Genomic DNA, 16,638 nt, shown 5'->3' on the forward strand with positions numbered 1-16,638 from the left:
TTGCCCAATGCCATCTCCCCGTGCCTTAACACACAGAGCCTGAGAGCAGAGAGAAAGTCACCCGCATCACATGAATCAAGCACTGTGACAGGGGTCCGTTAGGTCCAGGGATCACACAGAGGATCACAAGTCTCTCTTTTACTGCTCCTTCTCCCATCTCTATTCGCTGAGCAGTGAGCACAAGAAAGGAGGGATGCATTTCTAAAGGCATATATTTCCGTTGATGAAGAGATAAATCAGATCATTTCTGGAGAGAGGAGAGCAGCACAGAAAGAGCCTTCTTGATACCCCCCTTTGAGATGTAAATGGCACGGTGGCACTGAAAGAGGACCAGGTGTCCATTGCAGAGAGGGAGAGCTTGACGGTACATGCTTTCCCTAGATCATTAACTGTTGACATACCTCTCCAGCATGCACATCAACAGACCACAAATTGGCCTAGTTGAAAGGTAACATGAGCCAAAAAATATGTTTTCCAAATGATGTCTGTTTTCATTTATAAAATGATCTGTACATTATCGTATTTTGTCAATCCCGGTATTGAAATGTATTATCTGTATGTCAAAGAAAATAACAGCTCATCAATATCATAAACTGAAACTTTGACAATAATTTGCTGTCACATCATTTCAAAAGCCTGAATTTGTGCATATTACAGACCAAGAGAACGAGTGCTAATCTGCTTGACCACTGAACTAAGGGGAATTACCAGTCCAATCTAATTGTCTGGCTAAATGTGTTAGGTTTATTGGGGGCGCAAAGGTAGCAATTTGCACTGAACTCTTGTCAGCCCAAGGGAGGGAGTTTGGTATTCACTCCCATTATCCCACACCTCGAGGTGGGAAAAAGAGATATTTGACTGTCAAAACACTCAATTAAGAAAAGCAGCCTGTAATTAGAAGGTGACAAAGGTACCACGGATGACCTCAGGTAGACTACACTGATCCCAGAGAAAGGGAGGTCAAAAGGGCATAGGTCAAACTGTTTCCTTAATTGGTTGAAGCGTTTATGACCCTTTCCCAATAGTTATCACAAACATGCTGGACGAGGCCACAGGTCCAGTGCTCCCTCTGCAGGCACAAAAATGAACTACAAGATGTCTAAATTTGCATTGGCAAAATGTCATCATTGAGGTATTAAATACAAAATGCTGATGGAAGGTGTTGATCAAAGTGATTTTATTTGTAAAAACATGACAAGAGGACCAATTGCACCTAATCTTGTCCTAACCACTTTTGACATCTCTACACAGAATCACATAAGATGATTAACATTAAAAAAAAAAAAAAAAGTGTCTTCGGAGGAAAAACATTAAAACAGACAAAGCTTTGTATTTGTGTTTACACTTTGAACTATAGTGTCAATATCGTCCAGCTAAAAAGACACCATGATTTATAATGTTTCTTCTACATTTAATATATTTAGACCTTTCTTGTTAAATATGATGGAGGCGTACAATTGAAAAAATACAATATTTCATTACAAAAGAACACATTTATTGTTATTATACAAATTAGTTATCTACACTTTTTAAGCATTAAATTAAAGTAGAATGGCTGCAAAATGGGAAGTCCACGGGCCACAACACTAGGCCACGACACCAACAACAGCCACGGTGGAGAATGGCTTATTCTTTTTTTTTGCCATTCCAATCACTATTTATTGCTTCAGTGAAGTGACCTGTATGTGAACTCTGCAGCATAGACTTTCAGTGGAATGATAAACATAAATGTGCCTTTATGCACGTAACAATCCTTCCTGAATCATTTTCCCATAGTTACATACTGACACTTCTGATTACCAAACCTCCAGCTCCCTCTCAATTTGATTCACTGTAGACACGGTAACAAAGGCTGTGGTCAACAAAGATTGTCCATTATGTTCCCAAAGAAAAAACTTTATCATGATCCCAAAAGGCCTCACCAAATTCCCAGAAGAATGAAATCAAATGTTGTTGCTTTTTTTTTTTTTTTTTTTTAAAGAAGAGAATGCTTCAATATTTTCCCAAACATAGAAGACTTCAGATATCCCATCAGTAAGGCCTCACCATGGACACACACACACTACTTTCCTGTCTGTAACAACTGAAATAAAAGTCAGCATCTGCGTAGTAACAGGTAGGCCTAGTAGTCACTCATCATCTTAGTGTTGCTTTGGGTAAACTAGCAAACAGACAACACCAACTGGATCTTGGGTCAACACTCAGCACCATGTTATGCTATGGCACTCACCCACTCTCCACAAGGTTTACACAGATATGAGCATGCACAAATACGTACATGACACCCATATGCATTTGGCCCAAAGACAAATTGGCTTTTAAGAAACCCAAAAGGCAGGAATGTGTCATATTTGTGAGGAATGTCTAGATCTCTCTCCCCTCCAGCTTACCGAACATTAATTATGGCTGCTACAAAGTGACTGGAATTGCCTGGAACAGTGAGCATGTGTGCCCTGTAAATCAAAACATAAGCCCAATTTATAACTGGCTGCCTTAGTAATGGACAGTCACACATGCCACAGGGTCGTGAGGCACACATCATCACAAAAGATATGTCATGATCTTGCATACTAGATACGTTCATTTAAAAATACAGGACTGACAAGGGGTGAAGGTGTGCTCTTTGAAACAACACAGTGCTGCTGTGTTTTTTTGTAACAGTGAAGGGAATGTAACAGCAGGAAAAACTATGTGGAAACAGAGGAAAAATACACCAAGGCTGCCCTCTAGTGGTTTAAAATTAAATGAAATTTCACTCAAGCCAACTGATCACTGACTAAACCAGTCTGCCTTGAGGAACTATAAATGCAACCACACTGTAACAAAGATATTAACAGGCTTTTATATGATGGAATGAATTCAGGTTATAGGAGCACAAATGGCAAAATATTGCAAAATCGTTTCCTAGTACAAATCAAAATTGGCTTAAAAACTCATTTGAATTCATATGCATTGATGAAAAGATCAAAAGTAACAGTTTTCCACTTGAGGAAGACAGATTGTGTTAATCAAGCCCCATGTTAACCCCTACAACCAAATACTCAATGTGGTAATAGTGATTAGACATTCTCTAAAATGAATAAGAACCTCAGCTACACTACCGCCAAATAAGTAACAAGTCTCCCTTGCACAGATCACACTCACGCCAATGGTCAGAGGAAAGGATAATGAACATCATTAGTGCAGTGATGCTTTAGTGTATGCTGACTGTGTTATAGGCAATATGGTGTGTTATAACAAGCGAAAGAAAGAAAAAAATCCAATTCTCATCCATGATTGGGCAGCTTCACTGGCCATGAGAAATCCTGACATCATTGGCTGAGCTGTGCTTGTGGGAAAGAGGGCTTGATTGGCATGCAGAGAGAGAGAGAGAGAGAGAGAGAGAGAGAGAGAGAGAGAGAGAGAGAGAAAGAGAGAGAGAGAGAGAGGGCTTGAGAGTGATTGAATAAGAACTAGTACATCTCCAGCAGACACACTCTGTGACCAGAGGGGCCAGAGGCCTCTGTCTGGGGGTACATTTAAGACTATAGGGGTTGTCCCTGCTCCTCTCTCACTCCTCCTCCCTCAGGCCCCTCTTGCCCAGTTTCAGACAGGCAGTTCCTCCCCTCCGCCCACAGAGAGAGCTACAGGTATGTGTCCTGCTCTGTGCTACTCAGGCTCTGGGTGGATTTCTGGAGGGGAGATTCTTTCAGAAGTGACAGGTCTTTAGGGGAGGGCTGCTGAGGGGGAGGGTCTTGAAGTGTATGTGGGAGGGGCATCTCGTTGATGAGGGGCTCCTGAACTGGGGGATCTCTCTGTGGAGGTGGAGGCTCAGGGTCACCAATTAAAGGGTATGGGTTGGGGATCACCACCATGGGGGGAGGGGCTTTCTTCATGCTTCCTCTCTTTTTGCTGTTTTTCTCCTCCTTGCTCTTCTTGTCTCCCTTCTTCAGCTGAGGGGTGGGGTGGGGGGGAGGTACCGGTAACTCCTCGATGATGGTGGGGTTCTGTCGTAGGTCCTGTCGACTGGGCGGCTCGGCGAAAAGGATGGCCCTGGCGCCGTGCATTCTGGGAGGGCACTTGCAGTGCAGCTCGCCGCGGTTCTTCTTCCAGCGCTTCAGCTGAAGGTGATGCTCCCGTTCGACGTCCCGCTCCGACACTGGCACCTCCAGAACCTGAGACAGAGAGACAGACAGAGAGAGAGAGAGAGAGAGAGAGAGAGAGGTCCCTCACGTTGATTAAGGGACAGACACCTCCACACACACACACACACACACACACACACACACACACACACACACACACACACACACACACACACACACACAGCACCTGGCATGTGAAACTTACTATCACACTAATTGACTTACTGAAATGTGACCAGTACTAACTGCCAAAGAGGCATTCCATTCCCTAATCTAAACCTTGTTAGTGAATGTCAAAGTGCCTACGGCCGAGGGAGCTGCATAGTTAGTCACAGGGAGGATGTCCTTCTCTATCAGAGAGCCTATTGTCACTCCAAGCAGACGCGCGCGCAGCCGCGGGACGGAGACCAGACACTGACCAGTCAGAACTATGCTCACTGTGTCTCTGTATCACTTGAGTTTCCACTCCAGAACTCTTTTCTGCTACATTTCTAAACAGCCATTGTTCCGTACAGACAGGCACAGACGGACCATTCTCACCCCGAGTGACATACGGGGGGCCATCTCAGCATTCCATGTTGGACCGTCACACAGCAGAGCAGCCTGCTGCTGCTCCAGTGACTTTGGTTGGGTATTGGGTCCTTTCTGGGGATCTTACGCTGTCATTATCCCCCTGGGATTGAAGCCCTTACCTCTCGGACCATGAAGCCCTCCTGCATGTAGCGTGGCTCGATGGTCTTCAGCAGCTCCATGGTCTCATACTGACCCTGGCAGGCCTTCAGCTTCTCACGGGAGCCCAGCATGCACTTCAACAGCACCAGGCCCACGCGGAAGATGATCTTCACACCTGGGGGAAAGGTGGGGTGGGGGGGGTCAGAGGTCACCAACTGGGCATGAGGAATGATGAATCCAGGAAGTAATGTTCGAAACTATAAGACCCTAACAGTCCACCACTGGTTGTCTCAAATGAGTCATCTTCAAATCTGGACGCTGAATCCTTACAACAGCTTGTCCAGTTACATAGGAAGTTGCAAGAGAAACAAATCATTTTGTGTGTGAGCGTTTGTGACCGCGCGTGTGCCGGTTTCTCACCATCGCAGAGGAACATGTCCCAGACACGGAGCACTGACGCCCATGGCAGGGTGCGAGAGAAGGCACACATGAACCACTCGGTCATGTAGAGGATGGGGTCTATCTTGTGCTTTTCAAGGTGGCGGTAGGATAGCGGGGAGATGCGCCGCAGCAAGGCATTCAGGATCTCCCCATCTAACTGGATGGCCTCCTAATAGGGACGCATTCATATAAAAGTATTAGTAATACTGATGCTGACAGGAAAACGTCACGTTTTTTTCAATTCTGTTCTTTATTTTTTTATGGGTATGGTAGTAAAGACTTACCAGACCAGCGCTGTAATATCCAGGAAGGTACTTCTCACAGATTTGGACCAGCCCCCAGAAGGCATCCTGTGGAAAAACATACAAATGATGTCAGGAAACTGTGAATGGAGTCATCCATTTGAGAGGGAATAGACACTAAAGCACACTGACAGCAAATTCTGGCAAAACAAGCTCCATTGTGAGAGAGCAGCAGCTAGGGCACATATGACCCACAGGGCAGGGCTCAGCTCACCTCAGCAGGCATGTGCATAAGCAGCACAGCAGCAATAGGGGCTTGGGCCTGACAGTAGCCCTCCTCTGGCCTGTACAACGTGTAGGCCTTCAATACACGGAACAGGTCCTGCTGCCTGTGTGGGTTAACAAATACAACACACACACACACACACACACACACACACACACACACACACACACACACACACGATGAATGTCAAACATCCCTGAGTGAAGGTCAATTATTCCATTGTGTGGGACAAAGCCAAAGTGTAACTAACCCATGTCCCCCTCGTGACACAAACATCTCATGGAAGGGAAACTGTCTGTGCAGGTCCTTCTCAATCACATCCAACCACTTAGGATCTCCAGCCTGACTGTCCAGCTCCTAACAAAACAAACAGAGGAGTCAGCCACTATCTCAAACAGTAAGAACAAACAGCTTATTCACTGCAGCACAATATATCAGGAGACCACAGAGAATATAGAAAGCATGATAGCTTCACACTGTCAAATTAGCAGAATTACCTTGGAACTATCAATATTGAATACAAATTGATTAAATGATTATCAGATAGATAGACTAGTGCGGGGGGGGAAACCATTGTACAAGTCTACTTTATTTGAGAGAGCACAAAGAAAAGAAAAGAGAGAACATAACTGACCAGGAACTTCCCTCGATTCTGCTCCCTCTTCACCTTTCCCCCTGACAGGAAGAGCCAAGCACGGCCTCGCAGTGACGGTGGGATCCCTTTCTGGCAGCGCAGTCTCACCTGTATGACAGAGACAGGCCTATGAATTCACCAACCAAATTGTGTACCAAAGAGAAGAATGCTTCATTGCAGGAAAATTGTTGGGGAAAAACAGGACAAGTTCTAATGCAAGATATAATTGGACTACTATATAACACATCCTCTCTTCCACAAAGAGCACATACCTCTGTATGTCCACTGGAGGAAGTCATGGAAAAACAAAGTAGGGAAAAACAAGACACTGTGACCTTTAAGGACTGACCTCTGAGTCACCTTGCATAGAAAAAAAAACGCCCACTTTGGAATTTCGTGTTGATTCAAGTTCATGCGCTTGTGTGCGTTTCATGTGGTAATGCTCTTCACCAAGCCCCACTTGAGATAGCTGTGAGAACAAGTTTCTCACTGGTAAACACACACTCACCGTTCTTTCTCTTCAGTTAACTTCATTACATCATGGGTCCTGTGGCATTAGTGCAGACCCACCCAAATTCTCACCCTGTCACTTTGTCATGTGTGACTGTAGATGGAGCGACTGAGATTAAAGGGATGGTTCAGCCCATTTTCATGTTTAGGTGAAATATCATCTTACCCTGAGTTGTCCTCATAGGCCAGTAGTGAAACCTTCTCCGGTTCTTTGTTCTCCACTTTGCTACTGCAGCACCGGCTAGCAACAGTTAGCAGTGGCCTCCCAATATACAAGATTCTGACGGACCTTGAGTTAGCATCGTTTAAATGACGTGCCAAAATCTCCTCTGAGAAACTTCAAACAAAGTTTTGTAGCGGCTATATACCAGACAAACCTGTGCATGCTTTTATTGCAATAGCAAGCAACATAGTTTTTCAATAATATGCAATGGTCGGTTGTCACATGTACTCTCTGGATTCCATTGGGATACCGGCAATCTTTGGTTCAACAGCTAGTAATCATTTCTCAGTTCACAGTGCAACAATGAAGTCATAACAAAACAATAACATAAGGTAGAGGGAGAAGCAGAACCACAACAACAATAGCAGAGTGGGTAGATGAATAGCAGCAGTAGTATGTATGCATGTGAGTGCATGTGTGGGTGTGAAAGAGTGGGGGGGGGGGGCTGAGGTGGCATTCGTATGGCCGGCGACTAGAAGTTGTCCCGGAACCTGTTGGTCAGGGTGAAGATATTATGCTACCTGTGGTAGCAAAGTGGGGAACTCAGAACAGGAGAAGGTTTCACTACTGCCCCTATAAGGACAATTCAGGGTAAGATGATATGTCACCTAAACATGAAAATAGGCTGAACCATCCCTTTAAGGGATGGGTTGTAACCTGCCCTACTGACTCATGGAAATTAAGGCTGAAGTTGAATAGTGAGCATTAAACACGGTCTAAACCGGCTAGGCAAGTTGAGATGTAAACAAACTGGCCAGAGAGACCCAAGACCTGCCAAATCTGCATCAGGGAACTCAATCAAAACAACTTTAAGCTTCTTCCTACCATTATTAGTGAGGATAACTCATATAAAACAGGTTATTCTGAAGACTATGAAGCATACAGATCATACAGTCTCCAGATCAATCTCTTTGAAATTCCCCAGTGAATATGAGGCATATTGATGTTGACAATAGAGGAGGGTGTATATTGATGTAGTGAGGGTTTGTGTCATAATTTCATAGCAAGTCATAGCAGTAGTGTCTGAGCAGGTTCAGGTTAATCATTGGCTTGTCTGTGAATTATTGGGTTCCCACAAGCATGCCTGGGCAGGGGATGGCAGTGGTACCTGGGTCTACAAAACCAAGACACAATCAAGATGCCTGCATTAACTTAACCCTGGTTGGCTGAAAGACAGCATATATAACACATAGGCCTACAGCATTTCAAAATATAACTAAAGTGGAATTTTACCCTGTAATCCAGTGGATTTGTTGTTGTTATAAGTCAATAGTAGGGACATTCACACAAAATATATTTTTTAAAACGATCTCTGAGTCTAAATATCTCACTTTGAGTGCCCTGATCAATCCTGATGTTCCAAATTGCCCATTTCAGTCAATTCCTACAACTCCCAAGATTCTCCTCTCCCTCCCACGCGAGGTCCTTCTGTTGAACAGCGCAAGAGCTAGCGCCTGCTGCTCTCTGGGAATCACTGATGTAGTACAGCAGGGTCGGAGTGCAAAAACTCTCGTCTGACATATTTTAACACGGTATGAGACTTTTTTAGGAAGTAAACACAGAACTCGCGTTTCAATAGCTATGATACTGCTGTACACAAAATGATGATAGTTCGAGACGGTATGCATTATGAATTGACCAGAAATACACATGAAAATGGATTTCGGGTAAACTTCCCCTTTGAGACAGATGGCAAAAGAGCCAATAATGTTTCAACAATCTGCTCTGACCTTTTTGTGTCGCTTGACCATCCATTTGTCCCAGTTGCCGAGCATGTCCAGCCACTTCACCTCTCTTTGCCTCAGCACCTCAGGAGGGACGTCCTGAGCCCTGGTGGGGAGGAGGAAGAACAAGGGGAAGAGAATGTAAGAGGTTCCTCAATGTCTACCCTGTCCAAGCTATGGAATATTAGTTCTCATTGGCAGTCTTTTATGTGTTTCTCTGTGTGTAGGAGAAGGCCTGCATATCTGTAGTTCTACTGAAATGCCAATTTCAATTGTATGATGATGTAAAAGAGAGATGCTTATTGGGGCAATATCACTTTCAAGGATACATTGGGAATCTTTACAATTAGTGTAAATAGACAGGTTTATAGAAGTGAACAATTAGAGATTCAAACAGGGCAGGGGGGGAGAGGAAAAACAGGTATCTCAGAGCTATTTTATTTTTCTTCAACGTGCTTCAACAGGGCGGGCCTGGTGCAGAACCAGACGGTATGATGTCATACAAATGTGGTTCATTTGGCTTCGTCCAAGAAAAGGAACTGAAAACAGAACATTCTCACACAGCATGAGAAAATATAGCCTAACCTTTTCTTCAGTTTAGACCTGACACTTAACTAGTAATCATCTGCACAGCCTTGTAATCATGGGATATGAGAGGTCTTCAAAGAGAGGCATCTAAATTTAGACAACCCCGCCTTAGTAAGTCAGTTCTAATTCTGTCCAATCCGTCAATCTTTTTTTAGCAAAGAGCTAGAACCATTGATGTATCCCTTTCTATGACTGCCATCCACACAAGTGAAATAAAACCCCTTTGTCTCCCAATTTCCTACAAAGTCCTGAGCCAGAAGAGGCACTCCAACAACGGGGCACCAGAGCTGTGGCTCCAGGCCAGCCAAACCTACAGAAAACAGGAAGCTCCCAGCCTGCTAGTGCTTGGCAAAACTTTCACTCATTCCATTCACTACCAGTGCCTTAAGCTACGCTGAGGGGCATGAGCACAAGAACAGAGGAGCCTTTCCTTCACAATCAGAAGAGAGACTCACCTTCTGTTGCGTCATGCATAACCATAAAAAGAAAATGCTATAAAATACAACTACTTATCTGAAAAAGGAGCAAGTGCTCAGTCATTCCACCAATATCGAATGAAAAAGAGTTTGTGTATATGTCCAAGTTCTGCCCAACTTATAATTTATATAAGTGAGGAATGGTGATTCAAAGACACACAACACAAAGGGGACTTAACAGGACGAGATAAAGCCAGTTAAGCCTGTCAGTGTTACTGTTCACACCTGATAGATTCCTTTCAGTGATCTGTTCTTATCATACTATGCATGACCAAACACTGTGTCAACAAACAATCAGGGGCCTCCCCTCTTTAAAAAAAACCCAAAACAAAAACTATTTTGGAGCTTATCTACTACTGGACTCTCTCCCCTGAGATGCAGGACAGACAAGTGGAGGGGAGGGCTCTGGATCCAGAGTGGGAAGAGCCAACTGTGACATAAAGGAAAAGGCCTAAACTGAAGATATACAGGTGGAATGGAAATACAGTGAGATGTGTGTGCACAGAGTCAGGCAGCAGAGAAGTGAAACACATTTCACACAATCCCCACCCAAGTTGTGACAGCTCGAGTCAAGTAAAGTTGGCAGCCAGGAATCAGATATTTCAGAGGCTAACGGTTGTTGTAAAGTGAACAACTTTGTGATATTCAGAAATGCGAGCAAAGCATAATCCCAGCTACTTACGATTCCTCTGAGTACTTTTGCGCCCCACCAATAAATCCATATTTATCGGTATGTCTGTCGTTGGTGAAGCCGTTGATCTCGGAGTCAGAGCCAAACGAGCTCTCGTCGTCAAAATGACTCCCAATGGTCCTAATACTTCTGGTATCGGCCGACTGGCGACCATTCTCTATGTTAGCCATACTCTTTATTAACTTGATAATAAACCAAAGTTATTATTCCGGCACTGTCACAGTCAATGCCATGAAACAAGACGAAAGTACCGATGTCACGGCATGAGACATAGCTAACGTTTGCTAACTTACGTACCGTAGCTAGCTAGCTAGTCCAGCTAGCAGCTAAGTTAGGTACTAACTTGACTGCTGATACTAAGATTCCACAGCAAGATCTCCCCGTGGTGTTGACGTTCAATAGCTAGCATAGCTGGCTAACATCTTATGCTAGCACGCTAAATAATAACAGTAATATCAAATATTACAATATAAAAACTGGGCTAGGTTGCTAGCCTCTAGCGCACAAATGCATGTAATCGGAGGTACAAGTTACAAAATAGCTGGCTACCTTGCTATAGCTTTCAAAACAAACGTCACGTTTTCCTTCGCTAAGGCAAGCTAGATCAGCGTTTTCGTTGTCATTCCTCCCTTCCTCATCTAGATTCAGTTTTGTTCATTCTGGAGTTCTCTGCTAGTGGGTAGTACCAGGGCTGTGGTACTACTAACAAGTGTATGTGGCTGGCTGCCCTATCGTTAGTTTACACCTCCCCCTGTCTTCGGTTGCTCACATCACGGGGATTTCTCCATACTCTTGATAAGAAGAGGCTTTGCTAAGACATTTACATTACTGCCAAAAAATCTATGATCACACTGCTTGTCTATCGACTCTATAGTATAGTATGTCCACCAGTTGCATTATACAGCTACAACCAGTTATTGCAATAATATCACAATGTAGTGAACTCAAATGACATTTTAACAAAACAAACAACCACGTTGTGAGATAACACTTTAATTACTTTATTTGATGGACAGACATGGGTAGCTGAATGTTCCAGCAGAAAATCCTATGGTATGTAATCATGGGTTTTGTTAGACAATGCAGCAATACAGCGCACACCGAAAACCCTGCCGTACAACCCCACACACTACAATAATACCCCAAAACAATAACAGTTAACATGTAAAGAAAGAACAAAGCTTAAAATATGAAATTGCAGCCAGTTACGGTTGTGTATTCTTTACAATTGGTATGACCAACTAAGGGCACACAATATTTTAGAAGATCTCAACTGACAAAGCTACTCAATAACCCTTATTATATATTGACTTATAATAACTTGAATGAGACAAACAGGTTGTGTGAATCTCTATGGCAGAGAATCCTCTAGCAGTGACGCTCAGATCACTTCTTTCTTCCACCTCTCTCCTTCAATGCCAGGTGAATGACTGAACCATTGTTCATGTTGTAGTAGGCCAGAGAGTTGGAATCCTTGATGAAAATTCCCTAAAGCAGAAGAGATCATTCATATTAATGTCTATGCTGAAAACTGGTCATGTCCGTTTTTGATTTACGCTAGAGTGGTTTTCCCTAAAACAGATTAAGCCAAATCCTGGATTTAATTACACAATGAATGGAGAATCTCCATTGAATATGCATTTCAATCTAGGTGGCTGGGAAACCGGGCTAAAATCATTTTATTTCAAGATGGCACTATTTTCAAAAGGGCACTATAACGCTTACCTCATACTGCAACTTTTGTTTCCCGGCTGGCATGCCAGTGGCTTCATGGATTTTGACTTTAATAACAGACACCTGTGGTGAAGCGGAATATGCATATTGATTAGAAACATCCCTGATAATTTCACTACATGGGGTTGCACTCCTAAGGATTAACATACAGTAAGGGTAAAGGAAGATTGGAATTGTAGGTGAACTACTACATACCTGATCTGTGAGTGGGACAGTGAAAGTGAGTGCTTGGCCACTCAGCTTCCATTCTGTCTTGTCCTGCATGTTGGGAACCTGCACTTTGACCGCCACGGGACCCTGTAAAATAAATATCCAAACAATAATTTTTCTAATTGTGCAGCAATACAAATTATACAAAGCTACCACCAGCAACAATAGGATGGAAATCTTGGATCATATTACAGAAATTTGACATTGGTCCTTAATAGGCCAAACAAACCTTGTTCCTGCGTAGAAACTCCTCCTCTGGCATAAGGTTGTCCTCTGTCTTCATCTTCTTGCTGTGAGGCTCGTCCTCGCGGGGCGGAGGTGGGTGGGAAGATGCCGGAGTAGAGCTGGGGGGCTGTGGGACTGGAGGAGCGGGGACAAATGCTGGAAAGAGAGATAAAAATGTCAAGTGTTTATTCAGTAGGTCAATTCAGAAGAAGAATAGACTCAGAGGAGGAACAGTATAATCCCAATTAGAAATTGAATTGTGTAGTAATGGTCCTCTCACCAGTTGGAACCACCATGGGGGGTGGTCTGGGGGCCATAATGTGAGGCCCAGACGGGGGCATGGGCACCACGTTGATGCGAGGAGCATGCATCATGGGAGGCATGGGTGTTAGAACCTGCCCAGGGGCCAGGCGCACAACGGGAGCCATGGGGGGCCGTGGCATCACAGGCAAAGTTGACAGGAGAGTGGTGCGCACTGGGGGTGGCATCTGTATATACACAGGGGAGGGAATCATGGAAAAAAAAAGACAGTCAGCGTTGTATCCTAATATAAGGTCACAGAATGTTTTTTGTTTTGTTATTCAAGACATCAACTTACAGAATGAGGGTTCCTCTGCATTGTATTAATTTGAGGGTTGGGTCTGGATATTTGGCCGGAGGACATCATAGGGTGATGGGAATGGGATAGCTCAGGCTTGCTCGGGCCAATCTTCTCTTTGTTGTCATCCTCCTGCACCAGTCCCTTGGCCTTGTGAATGGCCTCGATCTGCTCCTGTAGAGTGATGTTGGCTTGTGCAGCCTGCTGAGTACGCGCCATGCTGCCTGAATGCCCATCCCAAGTGACCTAAGTAGAGAGGGTGCGGTTAAGATTTACAGCATTAATAAGAACCTAAGCTAGAAGCTCAAACGAGCTAAATATGTAAATGTAACCTACTCTCACTCCCAATTGATCTTACACATTTCTTTCACCTCAAAACCCCATTCCTATTCCCTCTCTCCACTCACCTTCTCTTCAGGCTTCTGGATCTCTTCTTCTCCGATCTTCTTACCAATGGCCGTCTCCTCCACACCAAAGATATCAGTACGCCTCTCAGCCAGTTGTTTCAAGCTGCTCTCGATATCCAGGCCAGGGGCATAAACCTCATCCTCTATCTGCCTCTCTCTGATGCTGCGGTCCCTCTGCTCCAGCCAGCGGGGGTCCAGCAACCCAATGCGCATGTGCTCCTGCATCTTACTGGCTTGGATCTTCTCACCCGTGATGGGGGACACGAGGTACTCATCCGGAGCCACGGCAGGAGGTGGAGGCTTGGAGGCTAAAGGGAAAAGCAAGAGTAAGGGTTTATAACAAATCAAGAGGATGCAGGCATTTCCTGGTCCTTTATGTCATATCTGCCATGATATATGGTTTAGCAGCTCTAGGGAATAAGATGTTTCCAGTGATGACATCTCTCTTACCTTTGGGGTCGTAGTCCTTGCGGATAATGACCTGATCTGGAGTCGGGGGCAGTGGGGGTGGCATGGGGTTGTCTGGGGGCAACGGTGCCTTCATGCCCTCATCATCATCATCAGAACCCTGAGGATGACATCAAAGACTCATGTGACTTCAGAATAAGACAGTTCTTTAATATTGTTACAAATCAGTCATTCTATACGGTTAATGACTGAAGCAGAGTTAGCATAGTCATCAGGTTTCTTTGTCTGTCGACTAACCTCATCCATGTCCTGCAGCTGTGTGTCCTGATCAGGTTGTGTGGGATGCCCGTCATTCCGATCCTCCCGTTCGTCATCATCATCCTCGCTTTCTACCTCCATCTCCACTTCCTCGCTCTCTCCGAACTTGTCATAGCGCTCCTGGATCAGGATGCGAGCTCCAAGCTCCTCAGGTGTGGTGGGCGGAGGGAAGTGTCCTGTGGGAATACACATCATAAACCCATCATATTCAATTCTATATTCATCAAGGAATTAACAATACATTTGTGACATTTTCTTTAAGAGGCAACGATCTGGTAACCAGTTAATGTCCCTACCTTGCTCATTGGGCTGGAAGTCCACTGTCTCCACCACAACAAAGTCATGCCAGTCGATTTGGGCATAGGCCACACGTTCTTTCTCCCGCTCCTCCTCCTCCTTCTTCCTTTCACGCTCCTGGAACTTTGCCCACTCAACACGGTACCTCACCTGGTGGTTGGCAGGGGATGATAGGTGGTTAACACAAGCAATTACATAGGCTATGGACATTTAAGAGCTCATTACTGAGTATACGCCCTGCATCAAATATTAAAGGGCTTACCTGGTCCAGAACCTCCCGGGGGTTCTCAGACTCTCTCTTCAGCTTCAGAAGCAATCCCTTTGGAGGGATTAGAATCTACAACCCAACAAGATAAACAAAGGTGAGCATCACAATTTGAGCGAACAAGAAAGAGACAGATCCATAAAATGGTGGTATCTGAATTTAGGTTACCTTAGTGTACTGCTCCACAAGCTTGGTAAAGTAGTTGAACAGGCTATGTTGGGGTCTGAGAAAGTCAAACTGGTAGTTTCTCTGTTCCTTCTGCATGAGCTGTGTGAGGAACTGGCGACCATTGCGAGCAACAAACTGGGCGGTGAGCTTGACAACATCAAGGTCAAATGCTGAGATTGAGGGAGGGTCAGCAATGAATTCAAACTCAGGCGGTGGCTCCTTAGGCACCACTGTCTCAGAAATCACCTGTGCCTGCACCTATTGAGTGAGAGAAAACATAACTGCTCAGGATATATCATTTTTGCTATCAAATAAATCATATGTACACTTTACATTGATTCATAGTAAATAAATACAATGTTAAGGAACTCCTTAAATGTATAAGAGGCCACCACACCTTTTGAGGAAGCTGCTGTGATTGCTGCAGGGCCTGCTGTTGCATAACCTTTGGCACTGCTGCAGATGGCTCCTGGCCTTTGCCTTCCTTGAATTCATTGACCTTATGGCGGTAGTAGGCATGGTAGGGGTCGTTGGGGTTGAGGAAATTGAACTTGGGGTTGTTGATCTCATTCTGACGGATCCTTGCTTCAAACTCTGGTCCATTCCTGATAGTCGATAAAAGAGGGAGGTCACATGACTGTTGGTATCACTCCTACACTTGTTCACACTAGTGTAACCTACTAGTCGATTACTAATGAATTAAAACACATAGAGCTAGAGGAAGAAAAACTAACCTGGCTACAAAGCTGGCAGTCTTATCAACGATGTTTCGGACCTCAGGCGGCGGATAGATGATGCCGACAATAGGTTTCGTTGCAGGGGTTTCCTCTACCGGTGGTGGCTCATCTGCCTGTTGAAACAATGTGAAGCAGACTTTAGCTTACGTGTAATGAAAATTGCATAGTTTAAATTAGGCCAGTGATGTCGCAGGAGAGAGATCATACATAGCTAGCAGCTAATAAGCAACCTTTCATTAGCACACATAATGTTCACGCGATGTGCAAAATAGCAGCTATGCAAGCATTTCTTTGGTAGGTACCTTGATGTTAGGCTCCGGCTGAACAATTTGAACAGGCCCAGGCGGCATGGTTGCGGCAATTCCCTTTCTTCAACTTATTTGTCAAATAAGTTAAAAAAACAAAACGAGCAGAACTTGACTAAACGATCGTGCACTTCACAATACCAGTTTTGGTCGGTATTTCTCGACGACGAACTTCAGTGCTTGCACAAAACTATTACACGATTGTACCTGAAAATACGCTAGTTTGTCGTTGACCTGCGTGGAATGGAGGTTATTTACTTCCGGAAACATAGCTGAGCATCATGGGACCTGAAGTTTCTCCAGCAGGTCGCTATGGAAATAAAGTGACAACATCCAGCTCAACTGCGCTGACTTG

General features: G+C 44.4%; 2 protein-coding genes across 2 annotated transcripts; both read right to left on the reverse strand.

Moving 5' to 3' along the window:
• Positions 1 to 1,155: 1,155 nt before the first annotated feature.
• LOC310806612 (TBC1 domain family member 10A-like) lies at positions 1,156 to 10,785 on the reverse strand. The gene is made up of 9 exons (XM_083672780.1): positions 10,603 to 10,785; positions 8,863 to 8,962; positions 6,400 to 6,507; positions 6,016 to 6,122; positions 5,754 to 5,868; positions 5,522 to 5,587; positions 5,217 to 5,406; positions 4,817 to 4,971; positions 1,156 to 4,154 (listed from the first exon to the last, which is right to left on the reverse strand). Exons 1-9 carry the CDS (start codon positions 10,779 to 10,781, stop codon positions 3,624 to 3,626), a joined length of 1,551 nt encoding a protein of 516 aa, XP_083528906.1. The 5' UTR covers positions 10,782 to 10,785; the 3' UTR covers positions 1,156 to 3,623.
• A 799-nt stretch (positions 10,786 to 11,584) lies between these two features.
• sf3a1 (splicing factor 3a, subunit 1) lies at positions 11,585 to 16,515 on the reverse strand. The gene is made up of 15 exons (XM_083673099.1): positions 16,281 to 16,515; positions 15,976 to 16,091; positions 15,639 to 15,846; positions 15,242 to 15,499; positions 15,071 to 15,145; positions 14,808 to 14,958; positions 14,491 to 14,687; positions 14,236 to 14,353; positions 13,786 to 14,093; positions 13,379 to 13,624; positions 13,061 to 13,268; positions 12,785 to 12,936; positions 12,541 to 12,642; positions 12,337 to 12,408; positions 11,585 to 12,099 (listed from the first exon to the last, which is right to left on the reverse strand). Exons 1-15 carry the CDS (start codon positions 16,326 to 16,328, stop codon positions 11,998 to 12,000), a joined length of 2,361 nt encoding a protein of 786 aa, XP_083529225.1. The 5' UTR covers positions 16,329 to 16,515; the 3' UTR covers positions 11,585 to 11,997.
• Between the last annotated feature and the right edge of the window lie 123 nt (positions 16,516 to 16,638).

The sequence above is a fragment of the Argentina silus genome (genome assembly GCF_951799395.1).
Source record: "Argentina silus genome assembly, chromosome: 7".
Lineage (NCBI taxonomy): Eukaryota > Metazoa > Chordata > Actinopteri > Argentiniformes > Argentinidae > Argentina > Argentina silus.

Bases quoted from the DNA above. Each gene is read 5' to 3' on its own strand.
- LOC310806612 (XM_083672780.1), bottom strand. From the start codon at position 10,781: ATGGCTAACATAGAGAATGGTCGCCAGTCGGCCGATACCAGAAGTATT. The intron at 5,407-5,521 runs GTAAGTCTTTAC...CGTCCCTATTAG, and splicing joins GATATTACAGCGCTGGTCTG to GAGGCCATCCAGTTAGATGG. The intron at 4,155-4,816 runs GTAAGGGCTTCA...TCTCTGTCTCAG, and splicing joins AGGGCTTCATGGTCCGAGAG to GTTCTGGAGGTGCCAGTGTC.
- sf3a1 (XM_083673099.1), bottom strand. From the start codon at position 16,328: ATGCCGCCTGGGCCTGTTCAAATTGTTCAGCCGGAGCCTAACATCAAG. The intron at 15,500-15,638 runs GTGTGGTGGCCT...CTCACTCAATAG, and splicing joins CACAGCAGCTTCCTCAAAAG to GTGCAGGCACAGGTGATTTC. The intron at 12,409-12,540 runs GTATGTAGTAGT...GCTTCACCACAG, and splicing joins CTGTCCCACTCACAGATCAG to GTGTCTGTTATTAAAGTCAA.